A 27,172-nucleotide genomic window follows, 5' to 3' on the forward strand; every position below is an offset into this window, starting at 1 on the left:
ATATATATATAAATAAATTTCTCCTTGATAAACATCCACAAAATGAACTGGAAAAACAGAAAATAAAACTGTAATTAAAATTAAATTAAATTAACAACAAATTGGCTAAAATATCAACCATAAAGTGTTGCTGATGGAAAGCAAACACTTTCAGTTTTTAAAATGTTTTATATCTCACTTTCAACTTTCGATTTCAACTTCTGATTTCTTTTCTGAAGCATCACAAGGAGCTTTGGCGTCTAAATCAATGCTACTCTTCACTCCCTCCACCAGAGTTAACATCACTTGGTCTGTGTCCACCACCTCGTCTGTGATTGGCTGAGGCTCTACTTCTTCTACATTCTCATTGGCTGGAGACTGAAACCCACTGTCATCGTGATGGAAAGGGCTGGAGTTGGTAGAGGTTTGAGCGAATTCCCCATCAGAGTCGATGGCACCTTCGCTCAGGTTCTCGCTGGGGTCTTCCTGGATGGCGATCTCGATCTGTTGAATGGCACTTTCAATGGCGGATACACACCGCTCCTCTTCTGAAGACTGTTTGATCTGGGCGGTATCCAATTCTTCGTCAACCTTTATTGGTGACTCCCTTGGCACAAACTCTGTTACCGTTGTGATGAGCTTCACCTCATCACCTTCTTCCAAAGGCAACATCCCATTGGTCTGCTGTGAGCCATCTTTTTCGATGACTTCCAGGACGGGGTTTATGAGGTCTCGGATCTCACTGATGCTGTCAGGAGAACCTGGTTCTTTCTCGATGGGTTCCTGCTGTATTGGGTTCACAGGCTTTTCTGTTTCAAGATCTTGTTCTGTCTGCCCTTCATTCTCCTCTGGGATGCCGTCCACACCTGGTACTTCCTGGCAGGACTCGTATAGCAGAGGCATCCCGTCCAATTGGATCATGGAGACGATCTGTCTGCGTTTCCTGTTGGCCACTTCGCCACCTTGCCTCTCTCCTTTTACTCCTCTGATCTGGCCAGCCCAGTCGATGGTGTCCTCTCCCAGCAGGTGCAGGTTGGGGTCGCTGTTGGTCAGGACCATGCTGTCTCTGTACAGGTTGTGCCTTCGCTGGACCGCAGCTTCCTTCACAGCTGCACAAGGAAAAGGAATGATTGAAACACATTGCAAAAATATTTTTAAGCAGTAACGTATGGAGACTGTGCTATATTAGTATAAAGAGGCTGCAGTGCAAACACTCACCCATCATGATGTCCTTACTGACTGACTGCAGGACCACTTCCTCAAAGATGTTCTCTACTAGTATGAATCTAGAGAAGTCCTCAAAGATGAGCTCCTTGTACTTGGGCAGTTCCTAGATGTCAAAGACAAAAAGGTTTTTTTCCCCTATATAACACCAAAACACACCATGTTTACTAATTCTGTGTAAAATATGTATATTTATCATTTAAAATAAATGAAAAATAATTAGACTATATCTATAAAACCCATCTATAAATGAACTGTAATAGATCAACAAACAAATAATAATAATAATAATAATAATAATAAACTATTATTATCAGCAACAAGATAAATGTATAAATTATAATAATGAATGATGATGATGATTATGATAGTGGTGACAGTAGTATTTGTAACTAGATAATTTATTTTAAATCTAATCATCTCATCACTAATAACAACAATAATAATAAACTACAACAACTGTAATATTTTTTATATTATCTGGTTACAAATACTACTACTATCATAACAAATATATATATATATATATATATATATATATATATATATATATATATATATATATATATATATATCTATATATATATATATATATATATATATATCTACTTTCAATTACTTGTTTTATTATAATAATAATAATTATAATATTAAGTAAACTTTTTATATTATCTGGTTACAAATACTACTTCTATCATCAACAGCATCAATATTATTATTATTAGCAACAAGTCAATAAATTTGAAAAAGTAATAATAAATTACCTAGTTAAATATAATAATAATAATAATAATAATAATAATAATAATAATAATAATAATAATAATAATAATAATAAATATTTGTCACCAGTTTAATTTCTGGGTATTTATCTCTATTTTGGTGACATTTTTGACCTGAGCCCCAATTAATATCTGAGAAATAAGTGTTCCTGTGGCTCAGTGGTAGAGCATTGCTTTAGCAGTGCAAAGGTTGTGGGTTCAATTCCCAGGGGAACACATGTTAGGTAAAAAATAAATCAAAATAATAATAATATTGTTAGCCTGAATGCACTATAAATGCACTATAAGTAGTGTCTGCTACTGTGACAGTAGGAAAAATTACTGTTTGTTCTTACAAGAAATTCATTTTAAAAAATGACAGAACAATGGCACTTCTAGATGTCAAAGAGAGAGGCTGATTCCTTCAACTAACCGGTGAACAGGATGGGGAGAGCTGTTTCAGCATGTACGGTATGATGATTTGAAGCAACGCCTCCCTGAAGAACTTCTTCCTCACTGTGCTGCTGTCATAGTCATATTTCTGCAGGCCATAAACAAACAGAATTAAAACGAAGAAATGAAGGTGGTCTTCAAAAATGTTCTAATGCAGCAATGACCCAGGAGCTGTATAACAAAACCTGTTTCAGCTTTGCAGAGTAAAGACCCAACTAACACACTTACTTTGAGTACTCGGTCCTGACAGCGCTGGATGGTCTTGCAGAAATCCTCCCCACTGTGGCCGTCTAGACTCTGATGGACCAGCTGCTCAAATGTGTGCACTGCGTTGTCCATTTGCTACATACATAAATAGAGGACTTTTAGAAAAGATTATCATCAACTATGATGGTTTATTTGTAAAAATGATAGAATTCTAAAGGACAAAGGCTATTTTGGAAATCAGTATGCACATTTTCTGCATGCATATAAAATACTAAAATGACCATGGGATGTTATATACCAAAATAGAACAGACAGATAGATTGACAGACAGACATATCGACAGATCCGATCTATTGTTGAATTTTTTTAATTAACTGTCAGACAAAAGTGTTTTGTAAAATATGGCCAACATACCTGCAATGAGAGGTATTACCTCAGGGTGGCGCTCATTAACAATAAACTGCTTTCTCTTTAATAGGTTTTAGCCATTTTTCCACATTGATTCATGATCTTGGCATCACTGCTAAATCACTGCTTGTTTTTTTATTTTGTTGGTAGGCACCAGAAAAATGAATGCAGGCTAATATCAAATCTATTTGAAGTGCTAGTGCCAAGTACTGCAAAGCTTTTAGATATTTAAATGGAATATTTAACAAAAGAGGAAAGACACCTGTCTCATGAGGATCTGAGCTCTCTGGATGAACACAGAGGGACTGGACACATCACATCTCTGCTGGAGGCCTTCAAGGTTCAACGCCTCCATCTTCTCATAACAGCTCTGCATCTTCACCGGATGGAAGGCCAACATGGAAATCTTGTCCATATGCTATGAAGAGAGGATTTTGAGTTAGCTATCACTTTAAAAAGGCTTTGCTGAAATTGGTTTTCATTTTCTTGAATTGGTTTTCCAAAGTTTTTCATTGCTTCTATCGTTTTTTGTGCTTCTTGTTTAGTTCATTGTGTTCTTGGTGGAGTATGTCAGTTAATTGAGGGGGTTGTCCCTCACTTGGCTCCATGAGGGCCTCCAGGATGGAGTGGATGTAGGGCTGAACCTTGCTTCTCACAAGCTGTTCGACACGGGGCAACACAAACGCTGAGAAGAGGATTAGACAAATATTAGTGCACTAGAACGCCCCTTAAAGAGGAAAAAACCTTCATATTTAATGTTAAACTCATTTGTTTTTGTTTAAATTACAGTTGATTGCATGAAAACTGATGTTTTAAATTCATGTGAAATGTTCAGTGCACATGTGGTTGTGAGAGACATCCTGATCAACAAGGGACTTTTATGTTTAAATGTTGTCTCACTCCTCAAATTGGGTGTCATAACAAAGAACGCTTTAGAAAAGACTCAGTTATGAAAGCTTAAGACTGATCACAATGACTCTAGGTCACATAATGGGCCCTGGTATCTGTGAACAAGTGATTGTAGGAAAGCACCTAGGTGTCAAAACAACCACTATTATTCCGTAAGAATAAAGGAGCCATCACAAACACACAGATGGACTCTAAAGCAATTTAGAGATTTGTACAAATACTCAAAAGCATGCTGTCAAGATTATTTAGCTCGTGTTATTTGAAATGTGCTTTGGGTGGAACACAGTCCTAGCCACAAATGACACAGGAAAAATGTAGTACTCTTGCCAAACCTACATTATGGCAGGACGGTTAGAGCTTTTTAGGTTAAAGCCAAACTATGTTGATTGAGACTGAATTCCAATGAAAGAAGGATCATGTGGAAGAATGTGAGACTGAAATAGTGCAGCTAAGAATAGGGTCAGTTAAAATAAATTGTGGTATAATCTGTGTATTAAATCAGAAATCACAATCATTTAGTGTAGATTCAAAAGTATATGTAATACTGAATCATCAGAACACAACAAAAGACTGACGATAAAGCACTACACTATTAATAATCATAGAATTTAAAGATCTTAATTGTCATGAATCAGGCAATGAGTTTTTTTTAAAAGTGTGTGGCCATGTATGACACGTTAGTAATCTCCACAGAGAAGGTTGATTGGTTTTCTCTTACCACGGATCTTTCCAGAAACGTGCTCTTTGGACGTGACGATCTGATCCATATCTGTGCGCAGAGCAGAGTCCAGACGGGGGCGCTCCACCTCACATACTTGAGCCAGAGCTTCGTGTTGAGTTTTTGTCTGTGACAGCACCTGTCTGTATACTGCATCTGAGATCTGACAGTGCAAACAAACAGATGATAAACAAACCTCAAAGAAATCGCAGCAGATATACACATACATGTATAAATTGATTCCTTAATCCAGTAACAAACATAATTCAATAAGGGCTTAACAATAGAGTGGGTCAGTGGGGAAAGTCTGCACATGTTCAGGACATTTGCTGATCACGTGTATGTATTGTATTGTATTGTATGCAATGTATTGAACATTACAAGATAGTAAACTTGTCACCAAGGTAATAATCTAGCTGGCTTACACAGATAAGGCTGCCAACATTGTGAGACATGGAAGCCTCAAAAACAGTTATACCAATTGGTAATGTTCCACAGTGTAATATATATATGCGCACACACACACACACACACACACACACACACAGACACATATATATATACACATATATACATATATACATATATATAAATACACATACATATACACAGAAGATTCTTTTTACAGCTTCAGAAGTTATGTATGAGAACCAACCAGCATCCAGTCCCTCTGTCTCTGTTGTAGTTTTCCTTTCAGCCGAGGCACGATCAGATTCTTCAGTTCAGGGTGCAAAGTCTCCATCACCAGGTTAGCAAGAATCTAAACAGACAAACACAGATGTAGATGAAAAAAAGCCATTGGTTACACTTACACAGCAACTGGAAGTACGTTTAAATAATGATGACAGAATTTGAATAGTGCTTAAGAAACTGATAAGACCGTTTCGAGAGCATCATTAACTTCATGCTAACAGCTCAGTGGTTTTGCATGCATATCTTCAATAACTAGACTGCAGACTGTACAATGTCAAACCATCAATTCCTGAAACACAATGCTTTATCGTTCAAATACACAACTTAGACGCCCATCACAGATGGCTGCTTTGTTCATGCTCACTGCATTGCATGCAATAACAACCAAAACAGAAACAACCTTTGATGACGAGAAACATGTCTGCAAGAATAAGTCATGTGTGTTTTTAGGGATAGGACACGTTCACTATCTAAATATTAGGATTAGCTCACCCTTTAATATTTCCTGATATTAAATAATGTGTTTGTTGAATGCCGAAGGGGTGGGCGGGGGGGCGGTGTTGTGTTCGGGGTAATGAAGTCAGCGAAAGGGGCTTCTTTATGACCTGACAGTGATTGACTGACATTTATTTGAGGTGTTTTAGCTGGTCACCTGTAAGGCATCAGGCCACACCCTGTACATAAAATGGAGCAATGAGTAATGGCTAATTGAACTCAAATTACTGCTATAGGCTTGGCTGAACAAACTGGTATCAGTAACTATACAATGATTTTCATGTAAAGATATTAGGGTGAGCGGCTTGAGTTCAAGTTCCTCTTAAATCCATGAGCTTTTGACAATTTCATCTGACAGTAAATAGTACAAGATCGCTCTCAACCCTGCCCAGTTTTCATAGCAATGTAGGGGCCAGGTGGGCAGTAACACTATGCAGACCCCCTGACAGAAAAACAAAAAACAGACGGCCCACACCCAGCAGTAATAACAGCCCACACAGCCGTTTCCAGTGTGGTGTCACATCCAGGCTGACCGTGACGCCCTGCAACACCGCTGAGGGTGGGATGAAGAGGAATGACCATGTTTCTGGCACACGGACAATGTCAATACCTTCTTTATATACAACTCCTAGTACTTTTCCTTGGTTAAAGTGTAAGAACAGAGACATTAATTGGCTTTAAACAAACACACAAAAAGCTCATTCATAAGAAACATTTCCTAGGTGTTTTCTGGAAGGAAGCAAAAAAACTCTTTGACAATAATGCACAATAAGTGACATCTTGACTAACAGTGACACATCAGACTTGAATATGCTCAAAATAAAAGAGAATTTAAAGCTATAGTAGAGGAGAAGTTATTCAATGGCATTTAAATGGCATTTGAACTTAAATTTTGGATAGTTTGTCACTGAAAGCTATCAAAAGTTAATGAATTTGGTAAAAAACTAAACATTTTATCATGTAGGGTTGGCCAAAAAAAAAAAAAAAAAAAAAAAAAAAAGCGCTAACCTTAAATCCAGATAAACTGACACCAAACATGCAGTGGAAAAAGGCTTTTAATTTTAAGAATATTTATTTAACTCATGTTAAGTATTTCATACTTAATGTTAAGTATTTCATATTTCATGTTTCATACTTAACATGCTTTAATACTTTAATAAAACTTTGAACAGAAGAACTAGGAGAAAAATAACAGTTTAATTACAAAATTACTACCTTCATTTCATAAATGTTTTTGGTGTATTTGGACAAAATAAAAAAAAATGCATTTTCCATTATAGGTCCCCTTTAAGGGCACTGTATGGTTATGTGTGTGTGAGACTGTGTGAGATGTGAGGATAACCAACACCCAATCATTTTAATGATTGCCTATTTGCATTTTATTCAAATCTGTGTGTGTACGTGAGAAAGCAGGCAAGACAGACACTCCTAAGTCTATTAGAACCTAAAGCTTATTTCTAGCATATTATGACTAAAATGAAACAGCAGTACAAACCTGAGACCTGACCATAACTCACCCCTCTAATGACACATTCTCAGCTGTCTCTCTGCTCTGTGGTTTAGACATTATTGAGGGTTTGTGCTCCTCCAGCACATTATAGAGCTTAAATACAGAGTGATCAGTCTGATTTATCAACATAAAGCTTAAAAAGAGCTAGTCTTTTAGAAATAGGTTTCAGGTCAGATGATGTAAAATGTTATATTTGGTATGTTTATGAGTTTAAATGAGTTTGGGAGGGAGAAATGGGGTCATTCAGAAAGATTAATTAATAATTATGATGTCACAAATATTAGCACATTAAGATATGACCACCCACATTAAACACTTATGAAACTCATGGAGTTTAGCCAGCCATAATGGGTAAATTTACATATAGAAGTCTTAAAGGAACAGTACAGTTTGAGTTTAAGAGTCATTGAGTTTCTAGGGGTCATACAACATGGACAAAAATAACTAAAAGTAAATGCAGGTTTTTTTTTTGGTGCATAAAACTATGACTAACATTATATATAAGAGAGAAAAAAGCTACAATATGGTCTCTTTGAGAGCGTCAGTGGTGAAGCGAATCCTGAGACTTTTGCCCCTTCTTTACCATCTAAAAAAACAGCTTAAATCAACACCTGATGGAAGTTGGTTTGGCATGGTTTCTAGCTGGTCTAAGATGATAATTTATGGCCATTAGTTGGTCTAGATGGTCAGCTGCCAAATCACCAGGTCTAGAATCTGGTGGGTCAAGTTTAACTTTGTAAACCATCTTGGTCAGGCTGGTAGATCACCTTAAGCGTGCAGACCTATTTTTTTTTTTTTTATATATGTGGTTTTCTGTGTATTTATTTTTTTTGTTTATTAGTGTTAGCCACACCTGAGCCAAAGTTTGGGTGCCCTCCCACCTGTCTGGGACAAAGGATAAAGCCTGGATTGAGGACATGTAGGGGTAGGAAACTCTACCCGAATTATCCAAGGAAAACAGAAGTGTACAGGGATAAATGCTGTCTGAACCGTTCTTTCCTCCTCTCTGTCTCGTTCTTTTTCAGGGAAGCTTTGATTTCGCCTACATTCTTATTCCCATGAGTCCAAGACATTGTCTAAGGCCCATTAGACAGCATCAGGAGCACCTTAAACTCACTAAAAATACTGCATGAAACACAACAATCAACGGAACAATGCATTTTATATGCAAAGCAACCTGTTTTGAATAAAGGACTATTTATTTCTGAGATTTGCCAGATTTTTCAAACTAATATGAATGATCTTCACCAACCTGTGCTTGGTTTCCACACATCATGTCCCAGGTGCCATAGTGACCCTTGGCCTGTCTGTAGAGCCGCAGGGCATCTGTGAAAGCTGGTGTCGCTACCTTGCACTCTTCCGACAGTCCTAGAGAGGTCAAGAAACATGACATGTTATAGAAGCGTGTCATATGATTACCTATGGCCAAATCACAGCCATGCTGATATAAAGCAATATCGCACAAATACACGTGTGCTATTGCTCATATATTCAACAAGGGTGTCAGCATCCTTCTAGACATTAATTTAAAAACAATAAATTTAAAGTTTAGTTTGGTTGGCCTCAAGAGTTTTTGAATTCAAATCTGAACAATCCTAACCAGCTTTTGATTTTTTTTTTTTTATAATAAGACCTCATCTTCACTTGGAGATCTTTACATTCACTAAGAGTCTGTGGATGGAAACTACTGCTACCACCATTCAAGCAGAGATTCCACAAGACCAAACGTGACGAGACTTACTGGAAAAACACTTAAATGGAGATATAATTATACAGTACTGTAGTGAAGATGGATAATGTGATCGATGTAAGACTGTTTGCATAAAAGCTGCACATCAGAGGTGATGAAAGAATTCCAATTTGCCATGTAGATGATGATCAAACAATACCAAACAGTCACGCTCTCACCACAACTAAAAGTGTATATGAACAGCTTTTATTTGGGGAGATTTGAGTCTTTTGGGATAAAGATAACCTTTTAGAGTTGCTTTCCTGTTGGCAGCGTGAAGTAAGTGTGATCCATAAAGTTACACATATGGGCAAGGAAAGACAAACACAGATGGACATGAGCATTTGGCAAGCTGCACAAACACTCATAAGACTAGAGCTGGTGATAGGGAACATGTATATCTGCGTGCTGCAGTAAGTTTCAGATTGGCTGACACAAAGACAGGAAGTCAGCAGTGAGAGATGGAGGGATGGAGTGTGTAACAGTCTGTCAGGAACAGGAAATCCACTCAGCGTCCATTTTCCAGGACTCAGAGAAGAGAGATAGGGAGGCAGAGAAAGGGAAAGACACACACACACACACACACACACACACACACACACACACACAGAATGGAGGAAAGTAGAAAATAACTAGCTTTTCTTGGCATCAGCCCCATGAGAAAACACTAGATGCGACAGTCAGCAGTCTGCTTGGAGAAAGTCCCTAGAGTTCTGTGCTCGATAAAACACGATAACCCCAAATCAGCACTGAACCCACTCATCCCCAAACATGTCCACCGGTAATACAACTAGCAGTCCTAACAAACTAGAGACACCTTACATCCAAAGTTCATTTGAATGTGGCTCACTGTGTTTAGTGTCAGGTGGAAAAAAAAAAAAGAAAAAAAAAGAGCTGCACTCTTTTTCTCTGGCAAGCTGCCAGGCCTGAGAAACTCAGCGCGAGAGTCTTGAGCAAAAAATAGTACATATGGAAGAGTTTAGCGTGGGCCGCCTCTGGCATGGGGTTGCACGGTGGTTAGCCGAGACTCCTGGGATGGCTGGTTCCCAGGGTTCCTATGCCACCGCATGTGTGCACTCATTACATTACTGTTCTGTTCACTGGAGCATTTCCCATTTGGGCTAAAAGCACAAGAACTAGACCAGTTTCAACAAAAATATCTTATCTCTGAATCAAAAATGAGAACCAAAGAAAACATTTCAGCTTTTTAAATTACATTTCTTTCCAAATCTGGAGGAAAGCTATGTCTAGACAAAAGCAAACAAACATAAATCTTACCATGGACTGACTTTTACAAATATATACTAATTATTTTTATATTAAATTTATTCATATTCACTTTTTTTTTTTGTTTTAAAAAAAAAAAGTTGTGTATGTACAATAGAATAGAATGTTTCTTTTTTAAAGAAAAGGACAAATTTAGTGCACTATGAAAACATAGTAGTTGTAGAATGTAAAATTTCCACCCCATTAAAAGAAACCTATTAAAATGAAGAAGAATAAGAGACTCATTGATTCATTGTGCCAGATTGTGATTAACATATGACTGCCCACATCCCTTCACCAAGAGCTATTTAAATTAATAAATTATAAAAAAAACTAATCAAAATTAAATCGTAAAATAACAAAATAAGCAAATAGATTTTTTAAATTATTTCTCTGTCTTAACTCTTATAATAATAAATTATATATTTATAGTTTTAATTATTTTTTTTTTGGTATACTTTTTTTTTTTTTGAAACTTTTTGTTTTTGAAAATTTTTCAATTTCAAAATTAATCGGTTAATTTTTTATTTGCACACTCTGTTTCTTTCAATTAAAATAATGTTTTGTCATAATTACAAAAGAAATACAAGAAATATATTAGCCTATATGGGAAGGCGGGGTTGTGGTGGTGTTTAAAAAATAAATGCACAATCTATTTAAAAGACATCTGAGATACATAAAGAAAAATAAAAACAACAACAGTCACTGCTCTTCAGGTTCACATGGGGGCTTTACCTAAATACCATTCACAGTGTGCCTATTACTTAGCGCAAAAGTCTATTATTAAATTTCAGCTGATTTCAAAGCATTGTGTTTGATTGTGTATTGCAACTGTCAACAGTGTCTGTGATTCTATATATGAAACTGACATTCACCTCTACTTTAATTTTAAAACCTGTTTGTTTTCCTTCTGCCATTGGTCTCCACACTATGATGTCATAATGGGTGTGAAGTTATGATTGATTACCAACTGTCCCAGTTGCCAATGAGACGGGTATGAATACAACAAAACAAATGACTAACCACCACCACAGGCTGTCAGAACAATGACTAGAATACAATTACTAGATGAACAAAAATGTATGCAACATTTGCATTCAATCCCCAATGTTTGAAACCCTACATTGGTTTAGTCCCATTCCTGAAGGCTAGCCAGATCAATTAAACATTCATTGAGTTCATACACAGTCAAGTTCAAATTCAAACAGCTTAAAATAGTGCATCTGTGGTTTGCTTTATCTTAGGCTCTTCGAAAGACCTTCGTGTATAATTCATCTTGATTTCTTTCCAATGCTGTAATAAAACCCAAGCGCTTTGAGCACCTGCTGTAATACCACAGCTTTGCATGTGGTTGATCGTCTCTGCCCTAGCAGAAACACAGGGCTGTATTCTCACGTATGTGGAGCAACTACCTGAAGTCATTCAGCCCTCGGCTTCAGGCAGGTCTCAGGGATTTTGCAGAGCCCTTCCCTGATGCATCAAACGCAAATGATATTCCCTATGTAGGGCCCTATGGAATGCATGCTATTTTTTTTCCCAAATTCCGTTTTATTTTTTTCCAAATTCCATAATTTTTTTTTTTCTGAATTCCGTTTTTTAACCATTTAAATTTTTTTTTTTTTTTTAATTTTAATGGTTAATTTTATTGTTATTAAAGAATGTGAATTTATTTAATTTTTTAAAACTTATTTAACAGCAATTTATTAAATGTTTAGAAAAAATTACATTACGGCAATAAATTACACTTTTTTTAAATTCAGCTTTATTTTTTACAAAATTCAATGTTCCATTAATTTCATGAATTCCATTTTAATGGTTACATTAAATTTTAATAATCAAAACAATCTTTAATTAATTGAATTTATATTAAAATTTTTATTTATTTATTTATTTATTCAGAAATAGTTGTGCATTTACTTTTTTCTGTTCAGTTAATCCTGGTAAAAATTTCTGGCATATATACCTTTAAAAAATGTTTTAATAATAATTATATTAGTAGTAGTAATACTATCATTACATTAAGTAATATATGTATTTCTGTCACAGTTTCTTCAAGTTTTTACATTTACATTTAGTCATTTTAAGGCTTTTATCCAAAGCGACTTTTGATTGTATATATGACGATAGTTTTTCTCAAAAGAAATGGTAAAATGCTAATGAAGTGACTCTCAGAGCAATTCTAGAGATTATGTTCATGTACTCATATATTGAGGTAGTCCAGGCTGAAATTCCGCGAGCCTCACACATGCTTTAGTATTTGTGTAATAAACGAATCTGCGCTTCTGCGCTATTCATTCACAAAGAGAAATGCAGAACATGCAGGATTCATATTTAAATAAATAGTATTTTGCAACTTAGTATTCACAGACACTAGTCCATATCGCATTTTGATTTAAGTGTACTAAACCTACTTTTGATTTATCTATCCAAAATTTGGCAAAATCTGTGACATTCCGCGTCATACAGTAAATTCCATTTTCTGCATCGCAGAAATCATAGGGCCCTATCTATGTAATTTCTAGCACTTGTGACTTTTTTGGGCTGTTACCAAGCCAGAGGCATTGTACTTCACCATCAGGACCTTAAAAAGCCTGGAGGTAAGCTAGAGATCTCACTGTTTGCTGTAAATATTGATCTGGCATGAAGTCCCTTGTTACATGTTAATTTTAAATCAATATGCGAAAAGGGCTGAGGATCAACATTTCTTCTTTAAGACGTCTTGTGAAAGTCAACATTTACCTTAATTAAAACACATTACTCATCTTATTGTGCATGAGTTATAGTCCAAGTTATTTAAAAGAAAATAATGGCTTAATCTTTCATCAAAATAGTAGAGGTGAATTGAGTGCATTGTTTTTGGTGATGTCACAAGACAACTGGTTAATATGAAGCAACAGTGAAACTGCTATTTATGCTTTTATAACCATTTGGAAAAAATCAAGATGTTTCAATAAACGTTAGCCTTCAAAAACTTACTTTTCAATTCCCAATGGATAAAATCAAGCCCAGCCCAACATATTTTCTCCAGTTTGTGTCACACAAATGAAAAATATGCCACAATGAGATAGTCAAATGGTTTGCATAGTTCTGCAGGTAAATCAGCAGGAAGGTCACTGCATGCAGCCCCTGGCTAATGAGTGACTTGAAGGTCCTACCTTTAAAAGATCAATCTCTGACTGTAGAGAGCAGAGAGGTCTGGGTTTCCTCAAAGTGGACAAACAGGTGGGGTGGGGGGGCTCTTCAGGTTAGGCCATGAGGATATACTGTAGCTTGACTGTTATATAGACATGCCCCTAAGGAATTTGCTATTATATATACTATATATAGCTTTACTGTTTATCAGACACACCCCTAAGGAATTTGCTATTTATATATATGTATATCTGCGTAAATTGTCTTAATTATCATTCATGATCCACAATACTAGCAATTTGCTGTCATGCTCTGACAAGTCCAACTGAGAGTGCCCCAAGGCATTATGGGAAGGTGTTGACATGTGGTCAGAGGATGTTCAGTTAGCAGTCAACGACTGGCAACATGTTGGAGCTATGCTGCTCTGCAAGTTGTGCAATTCGTATATCAGACAATAAATACAATACCTCCTTTTATTAGTTTGTCAACGTCTATAGTGCTTAGGGTTGGGAATTGTTAGAAATTTTCCGGTTCCGATTCCAGTTCCGTTAAAATCATTAAACAACTATTAAAAAAATAGTGGTAAGGAAAAATGCACAATACTCAACTACTCAATGCTCAATACTGTTTATTACTTACTGTCAACTTAATTTAAAGGTTGGCAATGTCAAAATTCAACATATATAATATGGTATACAAATTTTCCAGTTCCGATTCCATTTAAATGTTACTATTTTACCGTCACTGAATGTAGTATTGCTGGAAGGTAGTAAGTAATGTTGAGTAATGCTAGTCCATCAATCAGCATGTGCTTCAAAGTTGATGTTTTTTACACTATCAATAACATTTTGCTTTTCAAGCAGGAGTATGCTGGTTGGCCAAATAGTCCCTTGAGGGCTAAGACACTTGTACATTTCCCTAAATTAATGAAATATAAACTGTTATACTTATAACCATGTATACACACACTCCATAAAGCCCCTATTTTACAAATAATAATGCAGTCAGGAGATGGTGTGATGCAATGAGTGGTTTCAAAATTTTTAAACGTTTAAATGCATGAAAAGAAATATTTTCTATCACTTTATCACTCTTGAAATGACCTGTACACTAAATAATCTAACTCTCATATACTCATAACAATAGCAGTCTATTTATTTAGTGGTCCAAGTTGAAGTCAGTATGTATATTAATGAGAATATGGGACAAATATAATGTAGTTTAGTGGTACATGTAAAGTCAGACAAAACGATGTGCATGTTAGAGTGCGCATACAGTTGTGGGAAACATGTGTTCTGCAGTTAAAGACACAACGCAGCGCACGCGTCTGTGGAATGCGCGTCATTGGAATCAATGCGCTCAGTAATTAAAGAGGCAGGGCGGCGTCTGTTATTTGGTTTGTGACATCCTTTACGGGAACGCAGAATCGTCAGAACACCAGCGCAAGGCTGCTCACAGCGCTTGGTCACGTGTCGCACCAGAACCGTTTTCGGAACTGAAACTTCGAAATTGCTCACGGTTCCAGTTCTTTTAAAAAAACAGAACCGGTTCTGAATAAGAACCAGTTCTCGGTTCCCAACCCTAATAGTGCTACATTCTTCAGACACTCTTTTTAAAAAAAATTGTACTTAAACTTTATACACAACTGCAGTAAAACAAATTTTTGCATTTAGTATGATAGGACGGAGGGGGCAGGGGGTTTGGGGGGATCAGGAAAGGTCTTCAAGCCGGGATTTGAGCTCAGATGCATGTCGACATCTCACATGGCACACTGCCCACAAGGCTATTGGTGCTGACTGCAGTAATTTTTAGTTTGCACCATTCAAATAAATATCTCTTTTGCTCAGCAAAGCTGCATTTATTTTATCAAAAAAAAAAAAAAGTAATACTGTGAAATATTATTACAATTTTAATAATCTGTTTTTCTAGTGTAATGTAATAACATATTTTAAAACAATTTATTCTTTTGATGGCACAGCTGAATTTTCAGCACCCATTACTTTAGTCTTCAGTATCAATTGATACTTTAGAAATCATTTTAATATGCATATTTTATGTTCAGGAAACATTTCTTATTATTATCAATGTTTAAAATGTTTGTGCTGCTTAATATTTTTGTGGAAACCATGATACATTTTTCAGGATTAATGTATAGAGTGTTCAAAATAACAGCATTTATTTAAAAACAGATTTCTTTTGTAACAACATTTTAAATGTCGTTACTGTAAATAATGTAAAATTTTTTTTTTATATATATATGTATAAGGGGTAAAAGCTTTTTTAAGTTTTTTGGTTGGGGGGGTTGTGGGTGTGGTGAGTTTGGCATCTTTAAGGTTTGTATGGCAAATTTGTTGATTTTTTTGTTTTATTTTTTTTTTTTTTTTTTTCATGAATATATGGTTGACCTGAAGAATAAAAGCTGTATTATACACTTGGAAAATTATGAGCTATATCACCGCTTATAGACACTATGGGTGTGACAATACAGAGAGTTAGATAATACAGATACTTGGTTCACTAGAACGTGACAATATTTTAATATCATTTTTAAGAAATTTTCAATGACAAAATGTTTGTCGTTTAATTACAAAAAGTAAAACAATGCAGTTATATTTAGAAATATTTTAACTAATCAAGGGCTGTAACTAATGATTATTTTGGTAATCAAGTAATCTCTTGCATAATGCAATATGCCTAATATGAACATAACCGACTTATGTATTAAAACAAATACAGCATGTAATGCAATTTAAACGGATGTTCACACCAAAAATGAATTTATGTCATTAATGACTCACCCTCATTTCGTTCCACATGCTGTAAGACCTCCGTTATCTTCGGAACACATTATGATGTATTTTAGATTTAGTCCATAGAGCTATTTGTCCCTCCAGTGAAAATGTATTACGGTATACTGTCCACGTCCAGAAAGGTTTATAAAACATCTTCAAGTAGTCCATGTGACATATAGAATTTTTTGAAGCATCGAAATACAATTTTGGTCCAAAAAATAGCAAAAACTACACTTTATTCAGCAATTCTTCTTCACGGGTCTGTTTTTATGAAGCGTTTCAGCCACTGCAGTTTAGTGATATCGGTTCACAAAGAACGAATCACTTGATGTAACCGGATCTACCTTGAACCAGTTACTAATAATGAATCGTTTCAAAGGGTTCGCATCAACAATAACCTTTAATCCACAAAATGACTTAAGCTGTTAATTTTTTAACATGGCTGACACTCCTCTGAGTTCAAATTATCCCGGAGTAATTCATTTACTCAACCAGTACACTGACTGAACTGCTGTGAAGAGAGAAGTGAAGATGAACACGAGCCGAGCCAGATAACGAACGAAAGATCGTTGCACTAGATGGACATCTTTGACCATTGCGCCTCGCAGCTTTTTGTCATGCTTCTCCATTGATCAGGGCTGCGACTACACAATTGGATACTATTATGCACGTCTCGTGTTTATAAGAGCAAAACATTCTGATTGGCTAGTAATGTTAACTTGAGATTGAAAGCTGCTCCTCTCATACCATTCGTAGGCGAACTCATGGACTCGAAGTTGATATCAATCAACAAGATTTTTTTTATTGTAGGACTATTTTTTCTCCACAGCCAAACGGTGCACGCCGGAGATCTGGCACAGTGCCCAAGAACTTTAAGCCCTGATATAAATTTAACAAATCTTAATTACATAAAAAAACATTTGAGCAGTAAAACAAAATAGTACCTTCTATTAAATATGTCTTGATTAAGCCATTTTGGAATTGGATTTCTACGTAAAAATTCCTAGAAGATAATATCAATGCATTCTAATTGAGAATTAAAAAAAATGACATGTCATAAACAAAGAGCATTAAAAGTTCCCTGTTCTTGCATGGTATATTTAGCATCAGTTAAAATGACAAAACATCCTCCACACCTTAAAGTAATTTCAAAAGCATTCAACATTTTAAGCTGAGAAACAAACACTTCTTTCCCTCACAAACACAGGCATAGACACACACCCTGCTGTGTGATTTGAAATATGATGATAAGCCAGAAGACAGGTGATTTGTGAGGGTGGAGTTGAAGGTAATGTAATACTATGAATTTTTACAAAGGCATGCAGATATTTCTGAGCATATTTAGCTAGAAATGCCATATAGACTACGTCTGAGTGACGGGGAGGAAAGAGAAATGTTGCAGGTCAAATCCCGCTGTTTATTCATCTCTCACTGTGACGCAAGTCAGAAAGAAACGATTATGCAGCAAATGCTCTGGTATGGAGATCCATTTTAAGGTTATTTTGGATAGTAGTTGACATTTACTTCAAACTACAAATTTTTCATGACAATGTGGGTTTTTTGTGCACACAAATCAACAAATGAACTTTAACATGTGAACTACTGTTTCCCGTAATTGTGATATAGATGAAGTAGATAAAACAGGTCCTTTTAAATTCAGCAAAGCAGATACACTTAGAGAGAAGCACACATGGCATCAATCTAAAAACAGAACGAATGCTTTGCTTTGCCTTTGTTTGTGACCGTGACTCACCGTTATTGCTGTGTCTCACACAGTCCTGGAAGACGGCGTGCCACTTCTTCTGTTCTTTCTCCGTCATGACACAGAAGTAGTGATGGCGGGCGTATGGATGCCACAGGATGAGGGGAAACTGCGAGGGACATTTCAGAAACGGGGCACTGGCCGCTTTGGCCTTTGTATCTAAAACAACAGATCACACAATATAAGAACATGATTATAATGATTTAAAATTACACTGATTAGACATAATAGATTATATAGCACTGTATACGGAGTATTAAAAGAACTCATCCTACATGCATCCTATCTATTCTAGGCAAAAAAAAAAAATTATATTACAAGATCAAATAAGATCTCTTATAAACAAATAAATAAATACCCTAATTCATAAACTGAAATTTAAAAATTTCAGAACATTTAAAAATGACGATATTAGTATTAAATTAATATTTTTTTTAATTACTATTGGATATACTGTGTTCATACTTCGACTTTAAAATAATATTGTGCTACATGTCCATTAGGATCTTTTAGAATTCTGATAGTATTTTCTGACATGCTACTTTTCTATCTGTTTATTTAAATATTGTTGTATTAATTCATTTCTCACCACTCAGGCTATTGTTGAGAAGCCCCAGGTATTCCTCCATCGAGGTCAGGGCTCTGTACCCGGCACAGTTAATGACCCCTTTGGAGTGGAGACCTCGATCATGTGCCTGTAGAGGAAACAGACAGCTCAGAATCCCTCTGCAGCTGGGGAAATGACACATATCCACTAACAGCAATACACTTTATATTCACTTTAGGTCCAGTAATGCAAGATTAACATTCAGATCAATTTTTCTTTTGTTTACATTTAATTATCTGAGCTGGGCATGTTTGTGGTGAAAGTTAGAAAAAAAAAAAAAACATGCTCAGTGGTTTACACTCACCGCTTTGCTCTCATACAAGCTGATGTTATAGGAGTCACCCACATACAAAAAGCGGCTCCTCCATTTCTTGCTCTCTTCCAGATACTGAAACAAACCTCCAGAGAAGATGGACTTGTTCTTCAGAGGGTCCTGTGGTGGGAACAAATGCATTTTAAATGAATGCAAATCAAAATCATTTCACTAGATGAAAGCATGACTAAACAAAACAATGAATGGTGTTTAGAAGACAAACGTGAAACACTCCCAGCAGACTGAAATAACAAAAGGCCAGCTCGAGACGCGTTTATATAACATAGATCTGAGTGATTTGTCCAAAAATAAGAAATGGGTGGAACAACTGGTACATGAAAGACATTCAAGCTTGTGTTATGTCTACAATAAAAACCACTGCTTTCTGTTAATGGATGCTGAATTTACCACTGGTGAGTGCACATGCCTTTGAACGCGGTTAATCGGTTAATCTTTGAAACTAAATACAAATAAATGCAGACAGATATTTTCCAAGTCCAACTGTCCTGTCTCATAACATCTGAGGGACTTCAAATATGAGAGTGCACAAGCGTTTTTCTTAGCCATGGTCTAGATTTCGGTGCTGAGAAGAGATCAAATGACTTAATGGACAATTGATAATTGGGGAGGCCAGTAAGAAAGGAGGAGTGTTCACAATTGAACGCTGATGAGTTTTTAAACTTTCTGCGCATTTGTTGAGATAACCAAGATCTCAGAACATCCCTCAAACCTAATGCAATCAAACCATTTCAGCCAACAATGTGTTGGTGACTGATCTTGAACTGTTTGACAGATTTTTTCACTGCAGAAAAGCTGGTTTCAGCTCATTTGACATGCTCGTCTCAACCCAGAAACAATTAATATCAGAGGTCAGGGGGGTGGAAACTGGAACGTTTTCAAAACAACAACAACTTAGTCTTGAAAAACCAAGTAGATCATTCCCATTATAATCAAAGTCTTCTAAACTGGGAACACCTGGGGCGATGCTCATTCAGTTGATGGATGCAAAGTTGCCATGCACTGGACAGCAGCTCCAGCCACTTCAATTTTTCATGTTTGTCTAAAACATAATTATGGTTATATGAATTGTTTGCATTATAACTTTTGGCAGATGCATCAACACAAATTCCATAAGTAATACTCGTAAACAAAGACAGTACTGCTCCAAGTTCATTTGTGGGCTGGCACCAGCACCAGCATAATTTTGGTGAAAAATGGCATTAGAAAGCAAGGTCTACCCAAGATCCTTTGATGCTACAGTCGGTGGAATGGCGTCTGAAGTCTTTATGTGCTTTTGTGTGTGTGTATTTGCTATTCAGGCCTTTGTTACAATTATTTAACTCATGTGAAATCTGCTCCACTTCCTCTTCGCTGACTTCATGCTGATAAGCACGACCACAGAGCCTTCAACACGAGGGAAACCGTACAGCAGAGCCAAAGAGGAAAAAAAGGAAAAACTGAAGCAGGAAGGCTTACTTCTGATCTCATTTTAACCTGGAGTGGGCAATATTCTTTGCCATTATTTTTCCATTCTTTGACAATCTTTCCCCATCCCTCTGGGACCTACATGACTGGACAGACAGATGTGAAATATAGGGGATTTTACCTTTCTATGTAGCAGTTGTGTCTGGGTATTCCCTCCTCCTTCGATCTCATAGCGTACGCTGTTGAACAAAGCCACAGCGTACTGCTGCTCATAAAACCTCCCAAACTCTGACATCACAGCGCTGGTGCGGGCTAAGTTGGAACAGAGATACAGGAATGTTAGATTTAAAGAAGGACCACAGCACAGGAAAGAAATGATTACTTTATAGCTGCAGAGTGCACTGCAAATTGCAGGTTGCTTTTGATTGAGGTTGGTTTTGGTAGAGTTTAGTTTTGGTCATTTGGTATTTTTAACATTTAATTATAAACCTGTTTAGTTGGTTTTAGTCTTTTAGTTGAGAATTGTTCCCAAATGCAATTATAGGCAAGAAAGATGCAAACACAGAGAAAAACCCAGCCTCTCACAGCAAACAAAACAGAGCTGTAACTTGATCCAAGATTTTTAGTTGACTAGAACTACAGTGTGAGATACAACAATTGACAATCCACTGTCTACATCATTAGCCCATGTCTGCATGTGTGTGTCTGAAAGTGTTTAAATGGAAATCATGATATTGCCATGTGCAATAATTAAACCACAAAAGGCTGCAATTTAAAATATATTGTTTAAATGGAAATCATGATATTGCCATGTGCAATAATTAAACCACAAAAGGCTGCAATTTAATTTATATATATATGGCTGCAATTTAAAATATATATATATAGTCTGCATTGTTTTTGTTATATTTATGATAATTGTTTGTTTTATATGCACATTATCTATTTTTATAAAATAGTTATTTCATAATTTAAATAATAAATTATTAAAATAATTGTAGAAATATAAAATAATTGATTAAATACATTACCATATTAGATGTAAGGGGAAAAAATAATATCGGCCAAAATAATACGATTATGATTATGATATGCCATTTTGTGCAACCCTCACTATACACCTATATAATACACCTATTATATACACTTATAGAATACACATATTAAAATATCATTACACTTATACTGAAATATATCTTATCTGTGAAAGTGCTGATCCTGAAATTCAATAGGGTTACAACACAAAAGGTGATCGACAATAAAAGGGAATTCCTGATAAAGAGAGAAACAGTTGCAAAGACAGTTAAGTGTGGAAACACATGGACACAGTATGAAAATAAACACTGAAAATGAAAAGACCCAAGCCTGCAGGCTTATCAAAGCTTTATGAAAAGAAGATGGCGCTATTAAGATGAATTTGCTTATAGAGGCAAATAAATGGAAAAAGTGATGCATGATCAGAGGCGATCACATTTGAATGCCATATTCAAAGCATAGTGGTCTAGCTTTAAAGCAAACAATATCCTTGGCATTTAATATTAACATGATAACAGGCTTAGTGTTTGGATGCTGGTGAAAGTTGGCAGGTGCTTGAATGAAGTGTGTATGTGAAAGGACAGACTTCCATGAGAAGGAAGAAGGGCCACATCTGATGTCAACTGAAGTTACAGTACAGCACTCTAAACACACATGGCCTTCTGGGTATTCAGGTTTACTGTACCATGGCCTACAGTAGGTCTCCACAGGAAGGAATCTCTTCACTTACACCTCATTTCTCAAGCACTCCATCAGATTAGAAGCTTCCTAACAGGACATGTTGTGTTGCTTGTGTCTGTGAGGGCGGACTGTTCTCCAGCAGACCCACTATTGTATTAAACTAGAATAACTTGTAGACTCAGTTTGCTTTGGCTCAGTGTGGACTATGTCACTGTATTCATTGACATGTATATTTGCAGAGAGTGTTTCTAGACGCTCAGTTGGCACAAGCGGAACAGGTGCTGGCGACAATTCGCTAGAAAACTTCTTAACATAAACCATGAAATATAATGCTGTTGTTAACACCGCACATCACGTCACTCATCACATCTTAAGATGGGTTTCACTCGGAGCATGTTAAAACACATTAGAGCTGGGGTTTTCAATCTTGGACCCTCAAGTGGCTGCATAAGAATCCTAGGAGGTCCATGGAAAAAACTGAGAAAAATACTGTAAAAAAATAAAAATAACTAAGAGTAATCTAAATGAAATTGATTAAAATAACTATATATATATATATATATATATACTATACATACAGGTCCTTCTCTCAAAAATTAGCATATTGTGAAAAAAAGTTCATATATTTTCCATAATGTAAAAATGATAAAAAAATAAAACTTTCATATATTTTAGATTCATTGCACACCAACTGAAATATTTCAGGTCTTTTATTGTTTTTTTTAAATACTGATGATTTTGGCATACAGCTCATGAAAACCCAAAATTCCCCTATCCCAAAAAAATTAGCATATTTTCATCCGACCAATATAAAGAAAAGTGTTTTTAATACAAAAAAATCAACGTTTGTCAAAATAATATATGTTCAGTTATGCACCTCAATACTTGGTCGGGAATCCTTTTTGCAGAAATGACTGCTTCAATGCGGCGTGGCATGGAGGCAATCAGCCTGTGGCCTGCGGCGTGGCATGGAGGCAATCAAGGATGCTTCGATAGCGGCCTTAAGCTCATCCAGAGTGTTGGGTCTTGCGTCTCTCAACTTTTCTCTTCACAATATCCCACAGATTCTCTATGGGGTTCAGGTCAGGAGAGTTGGCAGGCCAATTGAGCACAGTAATACCATGGTCAGTAAACCATTTACCAGTATAATTTACCAGTGGTTTTGGCACTGTGAGCAGGTGCCAGGTCGTGCTGAAAAACGAACGAAAAATCTTTCATCTCCATAAGCTTTTCAGCCAGATGGAAGCATGAAGTGCTCCAAAATCTCATGATAGCTAGCTGCATTGACCCCCTTTGCCCTTGATAAAACACAGTGGACCAAACACCAGCAGCTGACATGGCACCCCAGACCATCACTGACTGTGGGTACTTGACACTGGACTTCAGGCATTTTGGCATTTCCTTCTCCCCAGTCTTCCTCCAGACTCCTGGCACCTTGATTTCCGAATGACATGCAAAATTTGCTTACATCCGAAAAAAAGTACTTTGGACCACTGAGCAACAGTCCAGTGCTGCTTCTCTGTAGCCCCAGGTCAGGCGCTTCTGCCGCTGTTTCTGGTTTTCAAAAGCACACGCCTGTGCACGGTGGCTCTGGATGTTTCTACTCCAGACTCAGTCCACTGCTTCCCGCAGGTCCCCCAAGGTCTGGAATCGGTCCTTCTCCACAATCTTCCTCAGGGTCCGGTCACCTCTTCTCGTTGTGCAGCGTTTTTTTGCCACACTTTTTTTCCTTCCCACAGACCTTCCCACTGAGGTGCCTTGATACAGCACTCTGGGAACAGCCCATTCGTTCAGGAAAAATCTTTCTGTGTCTTACCCTCTCGCTTGAGGGTGTCAATGATGGCCTTCTGGGTTAAACCTCTTACCCATGATTGCGGTTTTGAGTAATGAACCAGGCTGGGAGTTTTTTAAAAGCCTCAGGAAATCTTTTGCAGGCGTTTAGAGTTATTATTATGATTCAGATGATTAGGTTAATAGCTCGTTTTTAGAGAAACCTTTTCATGATATGCCTAATTTTTTTGAGATAGGAATTTTGGGTTTTCATGAGCTGTATGCCAAAATCATCAGTATTTAAAACAATTTAAAAAGACCTGAAATATTTTCCGTTGGGTGTGCAATGAATCTAAAATATATGAAAGTTTAAGTTTTTATCATTACATTATGGAAAATAATGAACTTTTTCACAATATATTATCATTACATTATGGAAAATAATGAACTTAACTATATATATATAATATATATATCGAATACGTTAAATATAATAAATCAGTACTTAACCCTAACAGCACAGTACTATAATATAAGTAAAAATAAATAATAATGTAAAATAAAAGAAACTAAGTATTTTCCAAATAATATTTACACTTTCAAATTATTCATGTTGTAGTATAAATTGGGTCTATCTATATACATAAAAAAATAGCTGTCTTTGAAAAATATATATTTTTTAAATATTAGGATGTACATTTATTTAGACTTTATATAATATAATATAATATAATCTTTAAAATTAGAAAATAAAAAAAAAATACATATTTTTTATTTATTTATATATTTTCATTAGAATTTTTAAGTTTTTTTTATCCAAGGTTTACTTTTCTTTACAAAGAACATTTGCAATAATGTATAAATAACTTTTTTTTAGACAAGACATCAAGAAAGTCAATCATTCTTGAAATTTCCACAAACTTTTAATTGCCAGTTAGATTATTTTACCTTAGTGACAAGTTTAAAAAGCTGAATTCTACAAGTCAAAGCTATCTATTCACTGACCACAGACTGTAAAAGACCAAAAGCTGACAAACATCCCCTCCCACATGCATGAACCCCTTCGCTATCTATGAAACTGGGAAAGATATGGGGGAGACAGATAAAACAAAAGTTTGAGAGCATGATGACACCTTGAGAAGATCCTTCCCATTACTCAAAGACGTGTTCATACTTGCTCTCACTCTCTCTGAAAACATCCAGCCCTATTAGTCAAATAGTTCACACGGGAGGTCTAGAGATCCGTAGAGGAATTTCCTGTGTTTAAACCTCCCTTCAACCTCCTGACCTCCTGTTCATCTACCACAGACATCTTCATAACTGCTTCAGGCTTCATAAAGGGAGAGTCTATGAGGGCGGCCTTCTCTTGTGAAGACCAAACATCTTCCCACAGTTCATTACTAAACTGGTGGAATTTCAAAAGGGCTGACTCAGCAGATAAACTCAGCATTTTATGACATGCATGAGATCCACCTGAATTCATCTCACAGAAATTAAATATTTCTCTATAATGAACTCAGAACAAGACGATCGCTTCATCAAGTGCCAGCTCACCAAGTGACTCAAGCCTATCATCAGTGAAAGATCTGGACTGGTACTTCAAACACACACACAATGAAACCTATACTTCTTAACCAGTCCTGACTTGTTCTTAGAGTACGTGTGTGTGTACATACAAGGTTGCGGTGATCCGAAATTTCCAGTCACAGCCAAAAGTGCTTTTGTATTCCTATAATAACATTAGGAAATTCTCTCACACTATGTTCGTTTCACTCAAACTGGTTTTTCAACAGTTTTCCACAACTGAAGATTGTTCTTAATGAACACTTAGGCTATATTCATCAAGTCGGTTTTCATCCAGAGATACTTTCTATGATTGACAGGAAAGACAAAGATGAGAAGCAGATCCAAAACACAGTAACTAACCACTACTGACGTCACAAATTATGGACTGGTAACATTTCATTTCCCACGTGTCAAGTCACACTGGATAGCGATGAATTATCCTGTTAGTTTCTAGGAAAACTCAAAAAGCGAATGTTGTAAACATAATTGCGGTATTTCATACCTTAAAGCTCTTTAATTGCAAAAGCATGTTTCTTTAAAGGAAAGTGATTATTTGCCATCATGTTTTGGAGAGGAGCTAATATATAGTTATGGAGGGTGTCTTAATTACAGGTAGAGGATATAACCAGTTCAACAAACCAACTAGACTAGAGGAAGCATATTGCAGCAAAAATACTTAGTAGAAGCTTCATGGGCACACAATGGAAGGACATTTTTCCTTACCATTTTTCCTTATTATTTGAGTTATAGCAGAAAATATCATTTGTGGACACAAAACAGGCCTACTTTTAAACATACCAAAGATACTACAAAAAACAGTAGAGTTGGCAAAATTGATTTTGCCAAAACATTAAACGCCTAAAAAATTTATACAGTGGAAAAACTTCAACTCAAAACAGGATTAGCAATATTAAAAATCTTTTAAATACATACATACAAATACGTATTACTCCTGCCTTAAACCTGCATGTGTATACTTGAGGCTTTAAGGGGCGTATAAACGCGACGCGTTCTTATATTCAGTCTAATTTTCTTTGGATATCGAACACATATGCGAACGTCTGTTGCGTCGCGTTTTTTAGGACGCGCGTCAAATACATTTGTTGTGATTTACCTCATGAACTTGTATAAACCTGTTTGGCTTATTCTTTCCGTGGAACTGAAAAAGCTGTTTGGCTTTTTGTGTTTTTCTTTATGTGGTTGTGTAAAATGATATTGTTTATTGTTTTTGTGTATATAAAGTATTTCGACTCCTGTGTTCAGTCTCACACCGCTTTTATTTTTGAGCGCTCGAACGCATCCAAGTTTCTTCGGTCTAAGTTACACGCGCCTGCTAAAATCTCTTAAAGATTTGTGGATGGTGTATCCGCGCTAACCAAACCAATCTCTTTTTGCTTTAAACAGTCCTCTTTTAAAGTACGCTAGCTCTATTGCACAGATAGGTCTAATGACTTTTTCCCTTTTAAAAGTAACACAAACAAACGCGTTTTACCTGTAATCATCTCCCGTTTGCCTTCGTCCAGGTTGGTAGAAATCACATCACCCATGGTGACGATTTAAATGACAGTCACAGATATTGAAGAAAATTCCTTTGGATCTGAAACGTAGGAAACACTACAGAAATGTGTCTTTTGAGTCTTCCAAATAAAGCATCCCTGGTTACTTCAGAGCGTTGTGTTCATTTTGCACTGACGTGACTTCACTGTCTGACTCAGACGCCCTCTGTGAGAGAAACAA

The 27,172-nt window shown here is 36.2% G+C and overlaps 1 protein-coding gene across 1 annotated transcript; it reads right to left on the reverse strand.

Moving 5' to 3' along the window:
- On the reverse strand, nucleotides 1-27,172 carry niban2a (niban apoptosis regulator 2a). The gene is given in 14 exon segments (XM_042747826.1): nucleotides 1-1,088; nucleotides 1,198-1,309; nucleotides 2,398-2,505; nucleotides 2,646-2,759; nucleotides 3,295-3,481; nucleotides 3,567-3,717; nucleotides 4,660-4,822; nucleotides 5,315-5,419; nucleotides 8,610-8,725; nucleotides 18,030-18,197; nucleotides 18,628-18,733; nucleotides 18,950-19,078; nucleotides 20,565-20,695; nucleotides 26,928-27,172. Coding segments are annotated over 14 exon segments (2,553 nt in total). The 5' UTR covers nucleotides 26,983-27,172; the 3' UTR covers nucleotides 1-180.

This window comes from Cyprinus carpio, chromosome B21 (genome assembly GCF_018340385.1).
Source record: "Cyprinus carpio isolate SPL01 chromosome B21, ASM1834038v1, whole genome shotgun sequence".
NCBI classification, from domain to species: Eukaryota; Metazoa; Chordata; class Actinopteri; order Cypriniformes; family Cyprinidae; genus Cyprinus; species Cyprinus carpio.